Raw genomic sequence first — 20,063 nt, forward strand, 5'->3', positions numbered from 1 at the left:
AGTATGTGTATCTACAGTTTCACCCAGTAAGAACCAGTATGATACACCAAAAGCACGAGTCTCACCACTGTGGAAGCTGACCTCTGCGTGCTCTTTCTTCACTTGAAGGGGTCACGTTCTACAGTGCTCAGCTCTTCTATTCTACTCTCCTTTTGCAGTTGTACAAAAAGATTAGATTTTAGCAATCCTCAAAAGGCTGCTTCTTACAATTCATCCAGTGTATTAGCCCTACCTACACATTGTACTAAGTTACATAGAATGAGTTGGTAGAAATTAGGGCAAATTTTGTTTCTTCATTTAGAAAATAACTCTTCTTTGGAATAAATTTGAGTTCATACATACCATGACCATTACAGATAAAAGCCCTGCTGCAAATGATTCTTTATCAACTAAGGCCAGAAATATTTTCAAAGGGAAGCATGATTGAGCAACCAGATGTTACCTTAAACTTCTCAGTGATGAAAGACATGCCAGATGCTCACTGGAATCATTCCACCTGAATAGCTGGCTCTTCCTGCTGTTTCTTGACATTCCATTTACAATACTCAAAAGATACAGTCATTGATAGTAATAAAAGTAGGAGTCTGTTGGGAATGCTATGTCAGTATTAAAGAAGTGGTATATGAATATGTAATAACCTTTCCAGAAATGAATCAAAATTGCTATCATAAAGAAGAAAATTTAACCTTTAACCTAGTTAATTTTTCAAGGGAGATTAATATTGCAATAGGTTTTTACAGTAATTGAACATAATCAAAATATTTTCATTTGCAGCTTGCCTCTAATTGGTATGTAGAACAGAAATTAGGAACTGTCCCTTTAATAAAACACTGTTTACCTATCCTCCTTTAGTGGGAGGGGCTTAGAAACCTGTAGAGTGAGGTGTAACTTCCAGTTCTTCATTCTGACCTGCTGCTTGGAAAGAGTGCTAATATTACAAACCAGGAAGCAACAAATACTGTACTTCAAACTACACTAGGACCTGTCTTTTACAAGGAAAAGCTTCTTATGAATAACTAGGAAATTGAAGCAGTGATTTTGCATAGTTGTCATTAAATATTTGAAGCTCTGCTGTGGATAAAGACTTTGCAGTGTATTTGGAATACAAAACTTTCTGGGCCAGAAGTTGATCTGCTGACTTTTGAGCTTTATCTGATTACCACTTGGTTCATCTTTATTGTTGTTAAATGACTCTGTAGGCTGAAGAAGTGAGACTCTACTTAATTTACAGGTAGGTGGTCAGTTTTTGTTTAAACTTTATGTTGGTTTTTAAAGATTACTTAGGTAGATTAGTTTTGCTGCTGATTATTGAAAACATTAAGAATATCAGGCTTAGCATATTTTAATGTTTGAATATTCAGAATGATTGTAAATAACCACATTTTTATGACAGCTTTTTAAAAAAGTCATTTTTAACAAATTAGCAAATCAACAATGTGGTTAAATTAAATGAGTTTTGTTTCACCTTACCTGGTTACATCTATGTACCTACTTAACTACCTACCTGCTATTAATCACTAGGTCCAAGAGTATATGGAATTATCCTGTTACCTTCATAGTATTCGTTAAGAATTTTTAAACTTGTATTTATATTATCAAGTAAAAATCGCATTTCTGTGGTTAGCAAATTTCAGTTGATTTCTTTCATTTATTTCACTGTTAGTAAGCTGTATTAATATTCATCATTAGTTTATTTGTTTGCGTCTGCCTATCTTTGGAAATACTTTTTATTTGAGAAAATTTTTTATGACAGGTTAATCTTACTCAAGTAAATTGAAATATCTGCTTGCTCCTCTTTATAAAACTAACCTTTCTTTTATGACCTCCTTCCAAAAAAAAACAGTTCAAAGATAATTTTACCACTAATGTTCCTTTTAATTCTTTGGAAATTGTGCTTCAAAGATGTTGCCCTAATAAAAGTGATTATTTAAATAGTAAATAGTAAATAGTAAAACATTACTGTGTTTTAGATCTACATTATTTCTAACAAGAGTTGATCAGGCTGTGTTATTCACTTTAGGTTAGTATAATTCAGCTCAAAATAAAGAGATTCACTGTTTTAATTGGCTAAATAACTTTATTGTAGGTAACTGTTAAGATTTTTTGATGTGAATTTTTATCAACTGCTCCTGTAGTGTCCTAGTAATGTGGGCCTGACAGACTGGGAACCAGCAGTCTAAAGTGCAGAAATTTTGTTCTGAATCTCTTTGAGGTTCTATGAAAGTTAATAAGGGTCATCAGGTATAATGTGACAAACAAAGATAATCATAGCTGCTGGAAAGAAAAGGAGAGAAACAAAGGGAAATGATACTTATTATAGGGAATATTGTTGAAGAATTCATGGCATGTGTAACTTTTGGTCCCAATAGGTTTATATTTATCTAAACAATTTCCTAATTTTGAAATTTTTGCTCCAAGTAGGTTAATAAACTATTACTGACTTCAGACCACATATGCTTATGTTCATGTGTATTTTTAATGTTGATTTCCTTCTCCTCTTCTTTCCCATATCCCTTCTCCTTCATAGCTTTCCTTCAGCTTGCTAAAAAGCCTTCTCTGATCAACCTGATCCTCAGTGATATTTCCTTCTTTTGGACTTTCATATTGTGTTATTTCTACCAGCACTTGAGGACATAAGCATACACTGTCATACTTTACTTCAGAATGTTCCCTGTCTCTTCATTGAAGTCATTTCATTTCATTAGAAGTTTTTGTAGGGTCAAGAACTTAATTTCTATATCATTTTTACACCATTTAGCATCTAGTGCAGCCATACACATTTGGTAGATACTCAGTAAATTGCTGTAATGTGAGCAAAAGAAATAATCTTGTTGACAACTGTATCCAGGGTAATGCTGCTTCCCTCTAATTTGCTTAATTGTATGTAACTATAACACTAAAACTCAGACTGTTATCATAATATTATTGTTTTTGTTTAGCTATGTAATACATGAGTTTATTATACTTGGTGATTTAAACACTGACTGATACATGTTACCTGTAATACAAGCTGGACATCTAAATGAAAGGAAATATTATAACATCCAACTTCTTGCTTTTTGTATTTCAGGAAAATATAATTTAAAGTGTACTGGTAAATAAAATTCTAGAAACTGTTCAAATATTCAGATATGTTATGGTTGAAAACTGGGTTCTGAGATATTTAGGACTTTGAATAGTCATAGGAAGCTGGTTGTATTAGAGGTCAGTAATTGCAAGAAACTATGAATAAACTATTTTATAAAAAGAAAGTTTTGACTTTTCCTTTACAATAGTTATTTATCACATACATAAAAACCATCATTTGGTAGGTGAGGTGGCATCGCATCTGCAGTCTCAGCTACTCAGGAAGCCGAGGCAGGAGAATCACTTGAGCCCAGGAGTTCAAGACCAGCCCAGGCAATAAAGCAAGACCCTGTTGAAAAACATTTCATCTATTTCTTGTATTAGTTCTGTCAATTGGGCTTTGTTAACTTCACTCTTATAGGAAATGGCAGGATAGAAAGGTTACAAAACTACAAAAACCAGACTTTCAGTAGCTGTGTAACAGAATGCTTTGATATCCATGTATGTGTTTTGAATCACTGGTATAACCACTGTCTCTGTCTCTGTCTCTGTCTCTGTCTGTGTGTCTCTCTGTCTGCCTCTGCCTGCCTGTGTCTCTATCTGTCTCTGTCTCTATCTCTGTCTCTGTCTGTCTGTCTCTCTCTCTTTCTCTGTCTGTTTCCCTCTCCTGCCCTCTCCTCTCCTCTCCCCTCCTCTCCCCTCCCCTCCTCTTCCCTCTCTCTGTACTGGGCATTGAATCCAGGTATGCTGAGCCGTATTCTCAATGCTTATTTTAATTTTATTTTGAAACAGTGTCTGGCTAAGTTTACCAAGCTGACTTCAAACTTGTGATCCTCTTACCTCAGGCTCTGAAGCACCTGGGATTGTAGGTGTGTGCCCATATATGAAAGGTATACTGTTGTTTATATTTTTAAATATTCAGTGTGATGTTTCTGTCATTTTAGAGTCTGACCAGACAGGAATTCTGGCACCTGCTGCAGCAGAATTATGGCACAGAGCTAGGTTTAAATGCTGAAGAGATGGCTAACTTGTCACCGTCCTTTGAAGATAATGTGCAGCCAAGGTACAGCAAATGTCTTGAGCTCTCAAGACTTATGAACCATTGGAGTGGGATTATTTTAGATTATTAGATTCTGCTAATTCTGAATTTATATTAATACACTCTTGGTGCACTTTGCTTCTGTTCTCTGTTGTGGAATGGGGTGAAAGATGGGAACAGGGAATAATTTGCTGAACAGGTAAACAAATACTGGACATATAAGGAAGTGTTAAACATATAGTGGTTGGGGGCCGGCGAGATAGCTCAGTGGAATAAGCACTTGCTTAGGGACCAGGGTTCAATCCCTGGCACAGGGACCAGGGTTCAATCCCTGGCACCACATGCTGTGCTGGTCCCACCCTCGGGAGTGCTGAATGGGCCACTGAGACCAGGTGTGCTGGTGCATACCTATAATCCCAGATCTGGGGAGGGTGAAAGCAGGAGAATCACTACAAGTCTGAGTTGCATAGTGAGATCCTGTACCAAATATGTTTAAAAAAATACCTATTTCTATATATCTGTATATATAACTAACTTGATCTGCTTCAAGTTGGTTAATTAAAGATCCGGAGAAGTATGTGGTACATCTCTGGGATTATAGATGACAGTAAAGTAAATTAAAGCCAGGTTTGGTGGTACAAATTTATAATCCCAGTGCTCTTGGAGGCTGAGGCAGAGAGATTGCAATTTTGAACCCAGCTTGGGTGCAGGACCTTGTGTAAAAAAAAGTTTGGGGATGTAGCTCAGTATAAAAGCCTTGGGCCCTGGAAAAAAATGTTAGATGGTAGGTGTTTTGGGAGATACAATGATCGGCACTCAGTAAGTATTAAATACATTAATGAAAAGAGCTTATAGTATTGTGGGAATGCAAATAATTATACTATATGATAATAGCCACCAAAGAGTAGTAAATAATATAAATAAACTAAAGTAGAGAAAAAAAATTTTTGACAGGTTTTTTATTAGCTGGTACAAGTAAAAGTACATTTTTTTCTTTTCTTTTCTTTTTTTTTTTGTACTTTAGGGGAGGGTCTACAGGGTATTCAGGGTCTCACTACTAGATTGGATGCATAGTGATCCTCCTGTTTACAGCCTCCCAAGAGCTGGGATTACAGGCATGCACCACCACATCCAGTCTCAATTGCCATGTCAGTGTGCCCCGGGGGCAGGGCCAGCAAAGCAGGCCTGGGGATCGAACCCCTGGCCCCTATGTCTGCTTGTAGGCACTTTAATCCACTGAGCTATTTGGCCGGCCCTAGTAAAAGTGCATTTTGTGCAATGGAAATAGAGACTATTGCAATAAAAATAAATAGTATAATTCATTACATTTTTGTAGCAAACATGCCAAGTTAAAGAGTCCAGTAGCAAAAGACCATATACGTTATTGTATAATTGGTTGTATATGAAATTGAGTCCAAAATCCACAGAGAAAGTGAATTCCAGTTGCCAGGAGCCAAGAGGGAGGGACGAAGAATGGCAATGACTGCTAAAAGGTCTGGATTTCTTTTTGGGGTGGTGAAAGTGTTCTAAAATTAGATATAGTGATGACTGTACAACTCTGCAAACAACAGAATGGTATACTTCAAGTTGAGTGAATTTTATAGGATGTGTCTTGTTACTTAAAAATCTATAGCAGATAAACATTACAGAAGAAATAGTTAGAAAGTCTCAAAGTATGTACAAAAATTTTACTCATTTAGGTCGTTTCCTCGTTATACTGATCCTATTGATATCGCTTCAGCTTAGCATTAATATTTTATACTCTTTTTCGCATGGTAGCATATGCATATTTTATAAGTTTTCTGTAAAGTTAAAAATTTCCATTGTAAAGTTTATTGGTTTCTCTCAGGTATTGGAACTGGATAGGAAAGAAACTGTTCTAATGTAGAGAACCTGTACATTGGGTTGTGGTAAACAAGATCTGTATTCTAATTGGGGCCCTCAAATAGGTGAACAACCTCGGAAAAATCTTTTACCCTTTCCATTTCTCAGTTTACTCATCATGAAATGAGGCAGTTGAACTAGCTCATCAAGGTCCTGGCTAACTGGAAAAGTTTCTAGCCTTTGAAGAAGAAAAAGATAACTATTTTCAACCAGGGGCTTCATATATGAAGTCTTAGGAACAGTTTTCTGAAGTTATTAGCAAAGTTTTATTTTGGTGACTGAGTACTTTTTTTTTTTTTTCTTTTGAGATAAGGTCTTGCTATGTGTTTCAGGCTGGCTTTGAATTTGCTTAGGCTGACTTTGAACTCATGGTGATTCTCATGCCTCCACTTCCTGAGTGATGGGATTACAGATGTGTGCCACCATGCCCAGCATGTACTTTCTAAGAAAATAATGTGGCAGGATCTTCAGTCCCTGTTCTACTTCTTTCCCCTTTTTGCAGTCTCTGAAAGAAATATATGTTTCAAACCTGTGTTTCATTGGCTCTTCCCTAGTTTTTCTTTTCACTTTCAGTTTCTCCTTCCCCCTCCCACCTCTCTTATTCTCTCTGTATTTTCATCCTCACTTCCATCCTTCAAAATCTGACAGCATGGGTAGTCGGCTGGCGTGCTCTTCCAAGGGTCCATTCTCTCACAGCCCCATCATTCTGCCTAGATTGCAATGACCGACAGTAGCCCTAAATGTCCTTTGGGCAGACTAAAATAGAGTTGAAATACCTTTGGCTTTTGTAGTCCTTCCTCAAGATAATATTGCATAATATTTTAGGCTGCTTCTTTAGAAGAGTTTTAAGTGTATATAACCATGATTGTTTGGAAACAATAATCGCCTGATAAGGTTGAGCACTGGAAATTAGATCCGGTATGCTCCTTTCATATTTAGAAGCTTGTCTTTCTTTCTGTACCTGAGAAGGAAAAGCAGATCCTAGGACACTTGTTGTAATCTTGGCCCTATCATCATTTGGAAGCTATTGCTTACACCTTCTTCAGTTTGAAAGGATCTAGAGGGGCCTGACTGATTGATGGGCTCTTTGCACGGACAACATCAGGAGGGATTCGCCATCTCAGCTGGCCCTTGAGTCAAAACGAAGGAGGCGTAGGACTGCCTTACCGGGATGTGACGGGGGCTGTGTGGCAGAACACCTGCCTTATTCTTATGAGGCCCTGTGTTTAATCCTCATCACTGCAAAAACAAGTGAATAAACAAAGCAAAAAAGCTGTCTTCTCATCCTGATTAGTATCCAACTCAATCTCCTTGAATCTTTCCAAGCTGCATGGTTGTCCACAACCAAAATTTAAACAAGCAATATCCATTTTATTAGCTACTGTTGTGGCCACTTTTACTTCTTTAGTTCCTAAAATTTATAGAATTTCATGAGTGTATCTGATTTATTTTCAGGAGTGAACTTGACTTGCATATGATTTAAGAAGAGACCTTTGTTATTAGAGGTTTATCTGTACATTACAGTAAACTATTTGTTGTCAAAATGATTTGTAACAAAAGAGGACCTCTGTGAGGGACTCATCACTTATTTGTAGAGGGGGAGCTTATAGTTCTCTGATAATACGATGCTTCTTACAGAAGTCCAGCAAGAAGCAGTGTGGACGACTCTGGGGAAGGAGATGAAAAGGGACTCAAGGTTGTCAGTTCTACTCATGAATCAGTCAGTCAAGTTTCAGACGCAGAATCGTTGGGTGGAAATTCATCAAAAGGGGTTAGTATACACTGCCCTTTAAAAAATGTATCTGATATTGCCATATGTTAATCATAATGTAAAAATACAGTGTACAAAATATTTAAACACTTAGGATATCAGGCTGCTATTATATTTTCAAAGATAAGATTTAAGTCTCCATGTATGAGAGGTTACATATGGGGAAATACATTGTTTTTGTTCCGGGCTGGATAAAGTGCAGAGCCATCAGGCTGTCCCCTGAGCAATATCTATAAGGAGGATAAATATTATTTAAAAATTAAAAAAAATATAGTAATGTGTAATGGGTAAGGTTTTCCCTAGGCTGAGTAGTGTGTGGCGGTGGTGAACGAGGAGCTGGGTCTTTGAGCAGCCAGCTTGCTTTCTAGGCCCTGCTACATAAGCTGTTTCATCAGGAGGCAGGTGCTGTTTTGCCTACTGGGCTTTATAGTCGGCCAGGTTCTTCCTTTTTTCAATTATTGTGTTTTCAAGTACCATTGTGTGTTGTTTTTTATTTTTATTTATTTTTTTTAGGAACTGGGGATTGAACTTAGGCCCCTGCGCTTGCCAGGCAAGTGCTTATTCCACTGAGCTGTCACCCTGGTCCCTTATTTTAAAGTGTGTTGTTTTTAAATGTCAGTGAGTTTCAATCACTTTGAATTATTATTATTATTATTATTATTCTCAGTTTGGTCTCTGCCAACGAGAGCTCCTTTCTCCAGAACGCTCTTTTACATTTTACAAATGACCAATAATATTTGACTACTCCTTTTCTTTTTGGCACCACAGCCTGTTCCACACACTTAGTGTAGTTTTCACTCCAGACTTAGCATCAGTCAAATTTTCCTAGGGAGTCATTTTCTTAGTGAAGAATAATATAAAAGACCACACTCAGAGCACTAAGATTACTTCTGTTGTACAGCTTTTGTTCTCCTGGCAGGAATCCAAGTTGGGGCCAAAGCTGAATTTATTGCTTTGAAGCACGGCTTTGGTTTAAAATTCCACTATGTTACTTTTACTATATGACCTTAAATAAGTTAATTTAATTTCTTAAACTCACCTTTGTTTTTCTAACAATAAAATGGGGATAATAAACTTCAAGGATTTTCAAAACAAGGATTAAATGAATGTATTTATTCACTGAAAGCAAGCAGTGGTCCTTTTCTCCCCGGTCTGGGGAGCTCCCAGTATGTCCTCTAAGTAAATGTTGAGAACACCGAGAAAGTGAACACATTTATGTGAAAGGCCCACACAGTATAAACCTGTCTTGGTCAGCCATCAGCCCTCATGCCTCTACCTCAGTCTGGTTTTGTGCTGTGGGCTTCTTGAAAAAACTAGGCATCGAGGGACATCGAGGGACTTACCATTGGTGCAAGAAATATAATTCTGTGTGTTAATCTCTGCATTTTCTCACTGAGAAGATGAAGCCTCTTCACTTGGGGGAAGGTAACACGATAGGGGATTTCTTGCAGGCTCCTTGTCCTTTTACAAACATTGGACTTTGAAGACTGGGTTCTCAGTACTGTCACCCTCTGCTTGAGTCCTTTACATAATCTGGCAATTTCTTCTGTACCTCTTCTTGGAGTAATTAACATGTTGGTTTTTGCTTTTAGTTTGTTTAGTTTTTGTTTTTTTGAGATAGGGTTTCACTGTGGTTTAGACTGTCCCTGACTGAACTCACGGCAATCTTCCTGTCTAAGCCTCCTGAGGGCTGGGATTATAGGCCTGTGCCACCATGCCTGGCTTGTCTCTAGTTTTGTCAATAAATAAATAAATAAATAAATAAAAAGAAAAAATCATATTCCCTCTCAAAAAGGAACAGAATGTGAAAGAATAACACTGTTTTAAGACCAGTCATACATTTATTGATGTTTAGTTTAGATATTTTCAGTTTATGGAATACATGTTACATAGAATTTTGGTTCTTTTAATTTTATTCATTCAAGAACAGGGGGAACAATCTGCTAGCACCCACCTCCTGTCCCTCTCTTGGACAGGAGCTTTATTTCTCTCAATAAATATATTCTGCTCATAAAAAAAAGAACAGTATGGTTGTGTGTTACTTTATTTTAATTTCACTTTCAACAAAGTTAGAAATAAATCAGAAATAATATTTTTGAAGATAATGAATTTTAAAATTACACAATGAATACTGTCTATAAAATTTTCTGAAAGATAAAAGAACATTTAAGGAAATAAAAGTCATCCAAATACCAACTACTAAAATAGTGACTATTTTTCTTATACTCATCTATCTGTATTTTTTTTATACTAAGAGATATAATTTAATTGGCAACAGGACAAGAAACATAAGTGTGGAGCTACAGAGGATTGGACTCTAGTTAGCATCTATTAAAGAAGCCTGGGTCATCTACTAAGGAAGCACATGCTTTAGAATGTGCACGTCTCCACTGTGTCAGCTCTCCATTGGTGCAGTACTCTCTGCTTGAGAATATGTCCTCTGATTAGCATAGGCTGAAGCTTTAATCAGCTGTGTCCTGGGTCCCAGTTGTTGTTCTACTTTCTCAGTGGCCAGTGGGAACCTGTATCCTCCCTGGAGCTGCTTCTATGTTCCTTGCTGCTTAGGGATCTCCTGGGGCAGAGAGTGTAAGGATTATACCAAAGTGTTCTTGCATCCATTTCACAAATGAAACATTGTATACATGCATAGAGTATAAGAAAATACTTTGCAAAAAATAAATAAATAAATAAATAAAATAAAAAAGAAAGTACTTTGCCATGTAGTTCATATGTATTACGTTATCCTGCTAAGCCTGATTATATTGTTACCCCTTAATACTATCATAGTGGTACCATTCGTGCTCTAATGCCTAGCATTTAACTTATTGTAGAATTGATGTGTCTTTATTAAACCATCCCAGAAAGTATAGATATCATCATATATTGAATATATTTTAATGCCTCATCTCCTAGTCTTAGTCCCTTTGTGCTCTTATAAGTTTGCTATCAAATTAATTTCTCTTTTAATCTTTTCTACTGTATACTTTGTGACCTTTATCTTTGTTATATTTCCCTTGCTGCTTTAGTTTCTGGCTTTGAGAGATGGGTGAGTTCTCTTCCTTGATGTGACTGGGGCAGGCATTGTCTGGGGAAACTGACTAGATCTGGCTCCTGTCCCTTGCCCATCCCAAAGAACTAACTGCTCCATTGTTTTTTCCTTTGTATCCTTTCCCTTCTGCTTCCGTGGCTCATGCAACGTGAAAATTCTGTGAGTTCTTTTTGTATAAGGTTCTTCGTAAATGTGTTGTTCATCATTCCTTAATACACTACTTTTGGGTGGCATGTAGTCTGGTACTAACACATCATGGCCCATATTCAACAACATTGCATATGTGATTTAACCCTAATAAATGAAATTTTGTGAATATTTCCAAAGAGCAGCATTTGAAGGCATGTTTAATATTACATTTCTTGCTATATTGATGATGCTTTAAAAATATTTAAATTACATTATTTACCTTTTAGGGACTAGGTAAGGAGGAATCCCAAAATGAAAAACAGATCAAGAGTCCTTTATTAACTTCAGAAAAGAGGCTGAATAGAGGGCCAACAAGATCATTGGACTTGAATAAAAATGAGTATCTTTCTCTGGACAAAAGCAGCACTTCAGATTCAGTTGATGAAGGTAAAGAATTTTTACATAAATTTTAATAAAATTTCAGATATGCTTTAATATTTTTGTCTTTGCATTAGCTATTGTATATGCAAACTGATAATTTAGATGTGTTATATATAATCTTACCCTATAAAGAACCAGAGGAGGAGTGAAATGTGTAAGAGGAGAAAGTGCTGAATCTAACCCATCTTCTTTAGTGGGCTATATGAAAATATCTATCACATATAGCTTATAAATTTCAAGCTTTGGGGCAGTGGAAGTGGAGCAGTGTCCTATAAGAGCAAGTCTGTCAGTAAAATCTTCAGGCCCATTCGTACATACCCCGCAGATTAAGGTGTTCCCGTTCCATAGGTAGAGTGATCTATTAATTTATTTGGGCTCTTGTTATTTTACTGGTAGGGAAAATAAGAATTAAAGAAGTTTGGTGTATTTTTTATTTTATTTTTTATGTTACCGCGGATTGAACTCAGGGCCTTGTGCTTGCCAGGCAAGAAGTTCAGTTTAAAACTGTGCAGTTAGTTGACCATCAGCGTCCTTGGGCACCTAGCTCCCTCCCAGAGGAGAGGACAGAAGGGGTGCCCAGAGCACCCTGTCTATACTTACTGGTTCTGTTGGTCACTTTGAAGCTTAAATAACAGAAATCTATTTTCTTGTGACTGTGGAAGCAAGAAGACCCAGATCAAGGTCCCACGAAGGTGGTTTTTGGTAAGGGCTCCTCTTGGCTTGTGCTAGCTCACAGAGGAGAGGGGAAGGAGTGCAGTGAGACAGGAATGAAAGAGATGAGCAAAGGTTGAGGAGAATAAAAGTGGAAAGTAGTTGTTTCAGAAAGTTGTACAGTGAATCATGTTCTCTCTACTTTTTCTAACCTAGTACCAATAACCTGGAGCTTGCATACTTATTAAAAAGCTATTTAAAGAAAATCTTTTAAAAAAATTTTGTGAGATCACTGATAACAAAGTCAGTGTAGTAACTGGGAAAGATCAAGGGTGGCATCTGCATTTCTGAGGCTAACATTCACGCTGTAGTGTGCAACAGGACACAAATGCGCTATCCCATCTGCCTGAACTTAGGACTTTAGGAAGATCGACTCTGGCACCCAGTGGCCAAGTGAGTAAGTGGCACCAAAGCAAGCATTTAATTCTTTTTCTTAACTATTCTTTTTCAAAGATGGTCCTGAAAATGTAGTTTCATTATCAAGTTCCTATAAAAATAGCATTAATGGCAAGTTGCAGAAGGGGCACTACATATCATAAAAGCTGCGTGCATGAAATGGACATTTCATTTGTGTACTGCATGAGCCTGATCATATTTCACTCTGTGCTTCTGCCCCTTAGAGACTGTCTAGCTTTCTAGCGATAGGAACTTACATGTGACTGTCAGTCTTCTGTTTATGGAGGTTTTCCTTAAAGTTTATGGGGTAATGGCTTTCCTTATGAAGTACCAATTAGATAACAAAACAAGTACTCCTGCTGCTTTCTTTAAAATCTCAGGCTTGTCAGATACTTTAAATACTCATAATAGTGAATCATTTTATTATAGTTATAAATTTATGGAAACAATTAGTGAGTAAATGATCTGGGGAGAAAATGAGAAAAGTCAAGAGAAGTAAACCATGGCAGGAAATTTGGAAATGGGTGGAGAATGGTTAGAGGGAGCTATTGGTGACAGATCATTTAAATCAAACATCTTTGTTTAAAATGAGAGTATTTTGATCTACTTTTGTAGAAAGCACAAAAGTGTATTAAGGATAAAAGTTTGTACTAATATTGTTTAGACAAGATATCATGTCTGCATCTTTTCCTCTGAATGACTACTACGAAGACAACAATATGCAATGTATTAATTTTTGTAACCATCCTACTAACTTGTTTTGAAACTATTTCATTGCTATTTTACCTTTTTTCTCATTAAAATGAATAAATTATTAGCAAAAAAGGTACAAAAGCAAAAATTATAGGATCTCTTCACTTTTTTTTTATTTATTTATTTATTTATTTATTTATTTATTTATTTGAGAGGGAGAGAGAGAGAGAGAGAGAGAGAGAGAGGCCAGCTCAGCCCACCAGGGGGCGGGCTGGCTGGCATGTGGTGCTGGGGGATTGAACCGCGGTCCCTGATGCTTTTTGCTAAGCTTGTTCTAAGTAGGTGCTTTAGACCACTGAGCCATCTCTCCAGCCCAGATCTCTTCACTTTTCTAGCACCCATACGCTATAGTTTGGGGAAGGAGCAATGGACTCCTTTGATGTGGACAATCTCTTTGATGTGGAGTCTAAATGAAGCCCAGGCAGGGGCAGTCAGACAAGAATTGTCTGGACTGGCATCTGCTGTAATGATCGCAGCTTAGAACCCACCAAGACTGAGAGTATATTACTGTGAAACATCTGGAGATCAGAGTTAGAACCATGAGTGGAAATAGATAAGCTTGCTGAGGGCGTGAGGCTTCTGGGTTACGTCATGGTGACAGGTCCTGGTCTAACAGCAAAGGCCCCCATGCCAGGAATGGTAGCTAAGTGTAGAGAAAAGAGCAGGCTGGGGGAGGGATACCTGTCTGTAGCAACGTGAGAATCCAGGAGCTTAGCTGATAGAATTCAGTGAATTAGAGGCAAGGCCAAGCAAAGGATAACAGGAATTAGAATATTAGAGAATTCTTACTAATTACTAAATAATGTAGGTGAAGATAAGTAGACCTCTGGTGCAAGCTAGAGAAAAAGTGATGAAATAGGCTCGCATGTCAGAGAAGCAGCTGAGAAGTTAAACCAGGTAACCCTGGCATAGTTATATCAGAATTTTGAACAACACACTCAGTTGAACTTGGTTTTTCAGTTGTAAATAATACCCTGAATAAAAAAGATTCAGATCACCAGTTTTTGGAAAATGGAAGATAAAATAGATTTTGTGTCCTTAGTCACTACAGTAAGCTTCAATCACTGATTTTTTTTTTGTGTGTGTGTGTGGTTTTTTTTTTTTTTTTTTGGCATCGATACCTGGTACATTTTTACATACCCTCAAAGAACTGGCAGCATATGTTTTGAGTTACAACCATGTCCATGTGTTTCTCCTACATTTATCTGTCTCACTTTATACAATTTTCTACTGGCCACTTGCAAGTTGATATGTTTCAAGTAGTATATTTTCTTTATAGTAACCTGCTGCTGGGTTGAACAATGTTCCTTTACTCATTTAAAAAATACCAAGGTGAAAAAAAACATAAAAAAAAAGAAGAGTGAGAAATTGTCAAAGACTTGAATAGACTCAGGAGACCTAACAAGGAAATGCAAAGTCGTGCTGTATCTTGGACTGTATCCTTGTATAGGAAAACAACTGGGAGGTGGGCAGGAAGAACAAATCCTAATTTAATCAACTGTAAATCCCAAATTATTCCAAAATAAAGTTTTTTGAAAGGTTGCATATTTAAAGTCCTACAAATAAAAGTGTATTATTCTTAGCATTTTCATTAGTAATTTATTAATTAAAAATAGTTACTTAACACTTTTTACGTGTCACATACTGATACACATCAGTGTTTTAAATCAACATATTCCCTACTCACATGGAAGTACAGGAGAGAAATAATAAACAAGTGAATTGGCCACCAGAAATGCAATGACAAATCAGGCTGGGTTCTGTGAAGCAATGAGCAGGATCAATAGAGTCAGCTATAGTTGTTTTGCTTTCTTTGTGTACATTTGAGTTATTTTTATAATGAATATAATACTTCTGTGTCAGCAAAAGCTATTTCCCAAGCCTAATGGGAAGTTACCTCACAAAACCTTAGCAAATTGCCTAATCTCAGTGATTCATTTCTATACGAAAGGAGCTATTACTTAAAATTGCAGTAAGTAGTTTTTTCCTTCCTACAGTATTGTTGCCGGGAGGAGGTAAATCGGTATATACTTGGTATCCCTAAGTTCTTTGTACTGGTGGCAAAACAGAGAGACAAGTCATTTAATGGAGATATAGGGGTAGGTGGGGGTTCAGCCACAGATAGGAGAGTATTCTGATTCATAGGCCATTGTCCTTTTATTTAACCAGACTACTTCCTGTGGATTAATATTGACAGATGATTTAGACAGGTAATTTGTAAAGCCTGATTCCAGAGATTTAGGGTGCTTTTGTTGTAGTTTTCCATTTAGTATTAATATAGCATGATCCTTGAAATAGTAATCCTAGCCTTTAAATAATTAAAATTTTGTGTTAGATTGCTTTTCACTATTGCCTTTATCCTGCCTAACTCCTATTCTTAGCTTCCTTGTTAAAAAAAATCTCTTCAATTCTTTCTGGAAGCGTAAAATAGAGGTTACATTTGTGTCCTCAGGAGGTGGAGTAGACTCCATACTCCAGACACATCCCTCACTGGCCATGGTAGCTTGGCAGTCCTCTCTGTGCCTCAGTCTCCTCATCTGTAAAACGGGAAGGATGATGGTAATACCACTTTTCTCAGAGGAATGCAGGGAGGATGGGTCAGTGTTTGTAAGGTGCCTAGCACAATAGCTGACATAGTAAGTATAATACAATTATGGGCTCTTTATCCAATGTTTTCAGGGAATAGAAGAGAAAGTGAGCAGATACTGTATCACTTCCTGCCAGTAGGTTTTTTTCATTTCATTTTATTTTTTTTAATGTATTTAGTACAGGGCCTACAGGGCTCACTACACAGATGGGGCTTATTATGATCCTCCTGTTTTCAGCCTCCTAAGCTGGGATTACAGGCGGATGCCACTGCGCCCAGTCTCAATCAAGGTCTCAGCACGCCCTGGGTTGGGGTTGGCATAGCATGCCAGGGATCAAACCCTGGTCCCTGCATCTGCCTAAGCAGGTGCTTTAATCCACTGAGCTATGTGGCTGGCCCTCCCATCAGTAGTTTTTGACATCATTGTAATTATCAAGTTCCCAGAAAAACATGTACTATTCCATTGGACATTAGCAGCCTTGAAAAATACCTTTCAGCCATCTTTCCATTCTTTTAATGTGTATTTGTTGGGCCTAGGTGATGATAGTGATCCTTGTTTTAGGGGATTTAATATCAAGTTGAAAAATTATTCAGGCTCATGAGTTAGTGAGTGTAGGAGAGATTATAGGCATGGGTGTCTTAACATTTACAGGAGGCCTAGCATTCATGGATAGGACTGGTAATGGCCACGCTGTATACTGTCCTACCCGCCACAGTATTGCCTTTATTAACTTAAGAAAATTATTTTGAGTGGTATGATATAGGAATTTGAAATAATTCCAGTTAAACATTTCTATAGCTTTTGCTTTCAACAATTGAATTATTGACCATATGTATGTGACTGCACATAGTAATATATGCTGTGTGTAAGTGTCTGATGCATATGTATGTAACTCTGATTTGGAGTTGTAAGAGGATCCTGAAGTGTGCTGATTGTTCTAATTAAAAACATTTTGTACTCATTCATAACAAAACACAAAACCTCTCAAGACTTTGAAATTACTTTCCTTAATTTCTTTTCTTTTGGTCTGTTTGTTTTTCTAGAAAATATTCCTGAGAAGGATCTTCAAGGAAGACTTTATATCAACCGTGTTTTTCATATCAGTGCTGAGAAAATGTTTGAATTGCTCTTTACTAGTTCACGCTTTATGAAGAGATTTGCCAATTCTAGAAATATAATAGGTTGGTCCTTGTGTTCTTACCCAATGATAAATATGTGTTTGTGGGGGGGGGGATTATATTAGCCTGAGGTCATTAGGCCTATCTGAATTGATTTATGTTGTCAGGGGAAAAAAGGAGACATACTTTGATTTTATTTTTGGTTATATGTAGATTAATATTTAAATGTTTGGTTAAATTCACGTGTGAACTGTGTAATTGTTCAACTAGGCAAAGTGCTACTTATAATGAAGCTCAGACTGTTTGGAAACTCAAGCTTCACTTATCATTAATATATGTGTTCACTCAGTTTAACCCAATTCAGAAGGGTTCTGTTGTGGAAAAACTGGATGCTGGTGGGGTATGGAATAGGCAGGCACCTTGCCAAGTGGTGTAACTGTGTCTACCACAAGCATGAGTTTTCTGACTCAGCAGACCTAGGTTTTCACATCAGATTATGGGCCCATGTAGCCAAGAGTGGTGGTCCATAACTATAATTCCAGTACCTGATAGGCTGAGACAGGAAAATTACTGTGAGCTGTAGAATAGCCTGGAATACACTGTAGATTCAAGACAGCCTGACTCATGTTTGACCAAAGCAAAAAAAAAAAAAAAAAAAAAAAAAAAAAAAGTACATGTACACTGTGACTGATATCTACTACATTATTTTTTTAAAAATGCCTGCAAGCTACAACATTCCAAGTATCAATCAGTAATAGAATAAACAAATTGTTTAAGTTTCCATAAAGGAATACTATGTACCAACACAACCAAGAACAAACTGCTGGCACTTAAAACAATACGAACAGATCCCACAGACATATGCTGAGAAAAAAAGTCAGACATGAGAGTATGTGGTATATATTTTCTTTATATAGAATTAGCATAGTATTTACACTTAGCATAGTTAGCACAGTATTATTGTGAATCCAGTAGGTAAAGAATGGGAGGGAGCTTTGGCGATACTGATAGAAGTTCCACTTCTTCATTTTAGTGGTGAGGCATGTATGTGTTTCCTTTGCTAACATGGAGCTGTATACTTGCTGTTACAGTATCTATGGTACACTTTAATGAACAAGTTCAACAGGTTTATTTTGGAAAATGCTTAGACACATAAGGATTTCATTTATCATGCCTTAGATATTCTATTGTGATAAATACTACAAATAAGCTTATAGTTAGTTTTGAAATAAATTTATCCTAAGTGTTCCCAGATACTTTATTAATTTTGGGGGCATGTGGTTTACCTTGCTATATAATTAGAAGATAGCAGCAACAGAGATTCATATAAAGTAAGCTATTTGACATATCAATGGAAAAGTTCTCCTCTCATCAACTTAAATATAGCACATAATCTAGATTTGTATCTATAGTTTACATTAAATTATGTAATTTTATCAATAAGTAGATGTTATTCCTTTATATGAAATTTTTACATAATTATATACTTACAGATGATGTCATGAATATGGGTTGTAGATGCAAAAAATCTTTTTTTTTTTTTACTATTTATAGTAGAATAGCAAGAGATTTCTAATTGACAGATATGGATTCTTGTGATTATATTAAGAATTTCAATATTAGGATGAACTTCACTTAGGTATTTTAGGATTGACTGTTCCAATATTATGTTAATTTGGTAATCTTGTGGCAAATGATACTCATTTGGCCTTGCTGGTAACATTAGTAAAAATGCAAGTGTAATAAACATGGCAGAATCGCTATTTTTGTTTGATCCTTATTGATTGTTGCTTTATTGCATAGTATAAAGTTCTGACAGCAGAGTTCAGTGGTATCTTTCAATTCCATTTCTGTTGAACAGTGGCTTACTTGTATCATTTTCATGGTATAAGCTGACATATGACTCAATAATCTTGAAGATGATTTCAGATAGCCAAGGATGGTGGTACACGTCTGTAGCCCTAGCAGGTAGGAAACTGAGGCAGGCAGATTGCTGGGAATTTGAGGCCAGCCTGGGCTACATAGTGACTTAAATATCAGCCTGAACTATGTAGTAAGACCTTGTCTCAAAATAATAACAAAATAGTATTTTAGAATTAATTGTATGTTTTTATTTCATGTACACCTAAATAAATCACTTTTACAGTAAATTCTGGTTGATAAATTTCATGCCTTATGATGTTTTTACTTTGATTTAGTTGTACAGTTTTTCCAGATACTGAAAAGGTAGTTTCAGGATCCCTCATTAAGTCCCTAGACCTAGCTGTATAAGAGAAGGTAAATAAAATTGTCTGTATCCTATAGCCTTGCTTCATCCTTTTGATTGTGGTTAATGGGGGAGATAAAGGCTCCTATACTTAAGAATTTGGTGAACAGCTTCCAAACACGCTGAATAATTGCCTATATCCATTTGTGTAGTGGCATTAGGTAATCTGCTTAGGCCTTTGAGTGGAGTACATAATGCTTTTATCTGTACTTAACTAATTTTTGACTTGCATGAAATGATCTTCACTGTTTGGTGCTGTTCGAAAGCTATTTTTCTACTCAAAATGGGTACTCATTCTGTTATTCCTAAGTAAATAAAAGAGCATTTGGCTAAGTTCTGCCAAAAACATAGGGAGATTATCCTATAGTCTTGTTAATATAGAAAGTTATATGAAATATAGGCATTTGTATGTTGTCATCTCATCTTGATGAGAGATTTTGGCAGACAAGACACTAACACCCATGATTTCTCATAACACTGAGAAGAGTTCTCCATAGGTGGATAGTGAAGGCTAGTGACAAATGCCTTTCAAAGTTTTGTCCTCCATGATGGCATACTGACGTGTTATTTTGTCCCTCTCCATAAGTCCTAGGAACTTTAAAGAGGAGCCTACAGATGAAGTAGCTTTTATCTTCTACAAAAGAAAAAATTCGTTAACAGGCAAGAACTTAGAAATAAGTGTTTCAGAGATGTGTACATGTTATATTTAAGAAGAGTTTCTCCCATTTCATCTCTCTTTAATGTTAAGCATATAGTTTTAAGGGGTTAGGACTGGTCAACAATAAAAATTTAATTTTAAATCTACACCTCTGATTCCATTTGAAGTCATATCCTTCACATTTCTAGAGCTAA

At 36.6% G+C, this 20,063-nt stretch overlaps 1 protein-coding gene across 6 annotated transcripts in view; it reads left to right on the forward strand.

Annotated features, from left to right (window-relative positions):
* LOC101574513 (GRAM domain-containing protein 1C) overlaps positions 1–20,063 on the forward strand; it is a 56,381-nt gene that overhangs the window by 21,190 nt on the left and 15,128 nt on the right. The window contains exons 1-5 of one of the 6 annotated variants that reach the window (XM_004633308.2): positions 873–1,231; positions 4,011–4,129; positions 7,628–7,760; positions 11,226–11,385; positions 16,871–17,008. In XM_004633308.2, coding sequence (XP_004633365.1) covers positions 4,086–4,129; positions 7,628–7,760; positions 11,226–11,385; positions 16,871–17,008 — 475 coding nt within the window. In that variant the 5' untranslated portion in view covers positions 873–1,231; positions 4,011–4,085. Of the gene's footprint in view, positions 1–872; positions 1,232–4,010; positions 4,130–7,627; positions 7,788–11,225; positions 11,386–16,870; positions 17,009–20,063 lie in introns of those variants that run through there. The other 5 variants (XM_023717646.1, XM_023717647.1, XM_023717648.1 and 2 more) reach the window with 5 other exon arrangements.

This window comes from Octodon degus, unplaced genomic scaffold (assembly GCF_000260255.1).
Source record: "Octodon degus isolate 3935 unplaced genomic scaffold, OctDeg1.0 scaffold00053, whole genome shotgun sequence".
NCBI classification, from domain to species: domain Eukaryota; kingdom Metazoa; phylum Chordata; class Mammalia; order Rodentia; family Octodontidae; genus Octodon; species Octodon degus.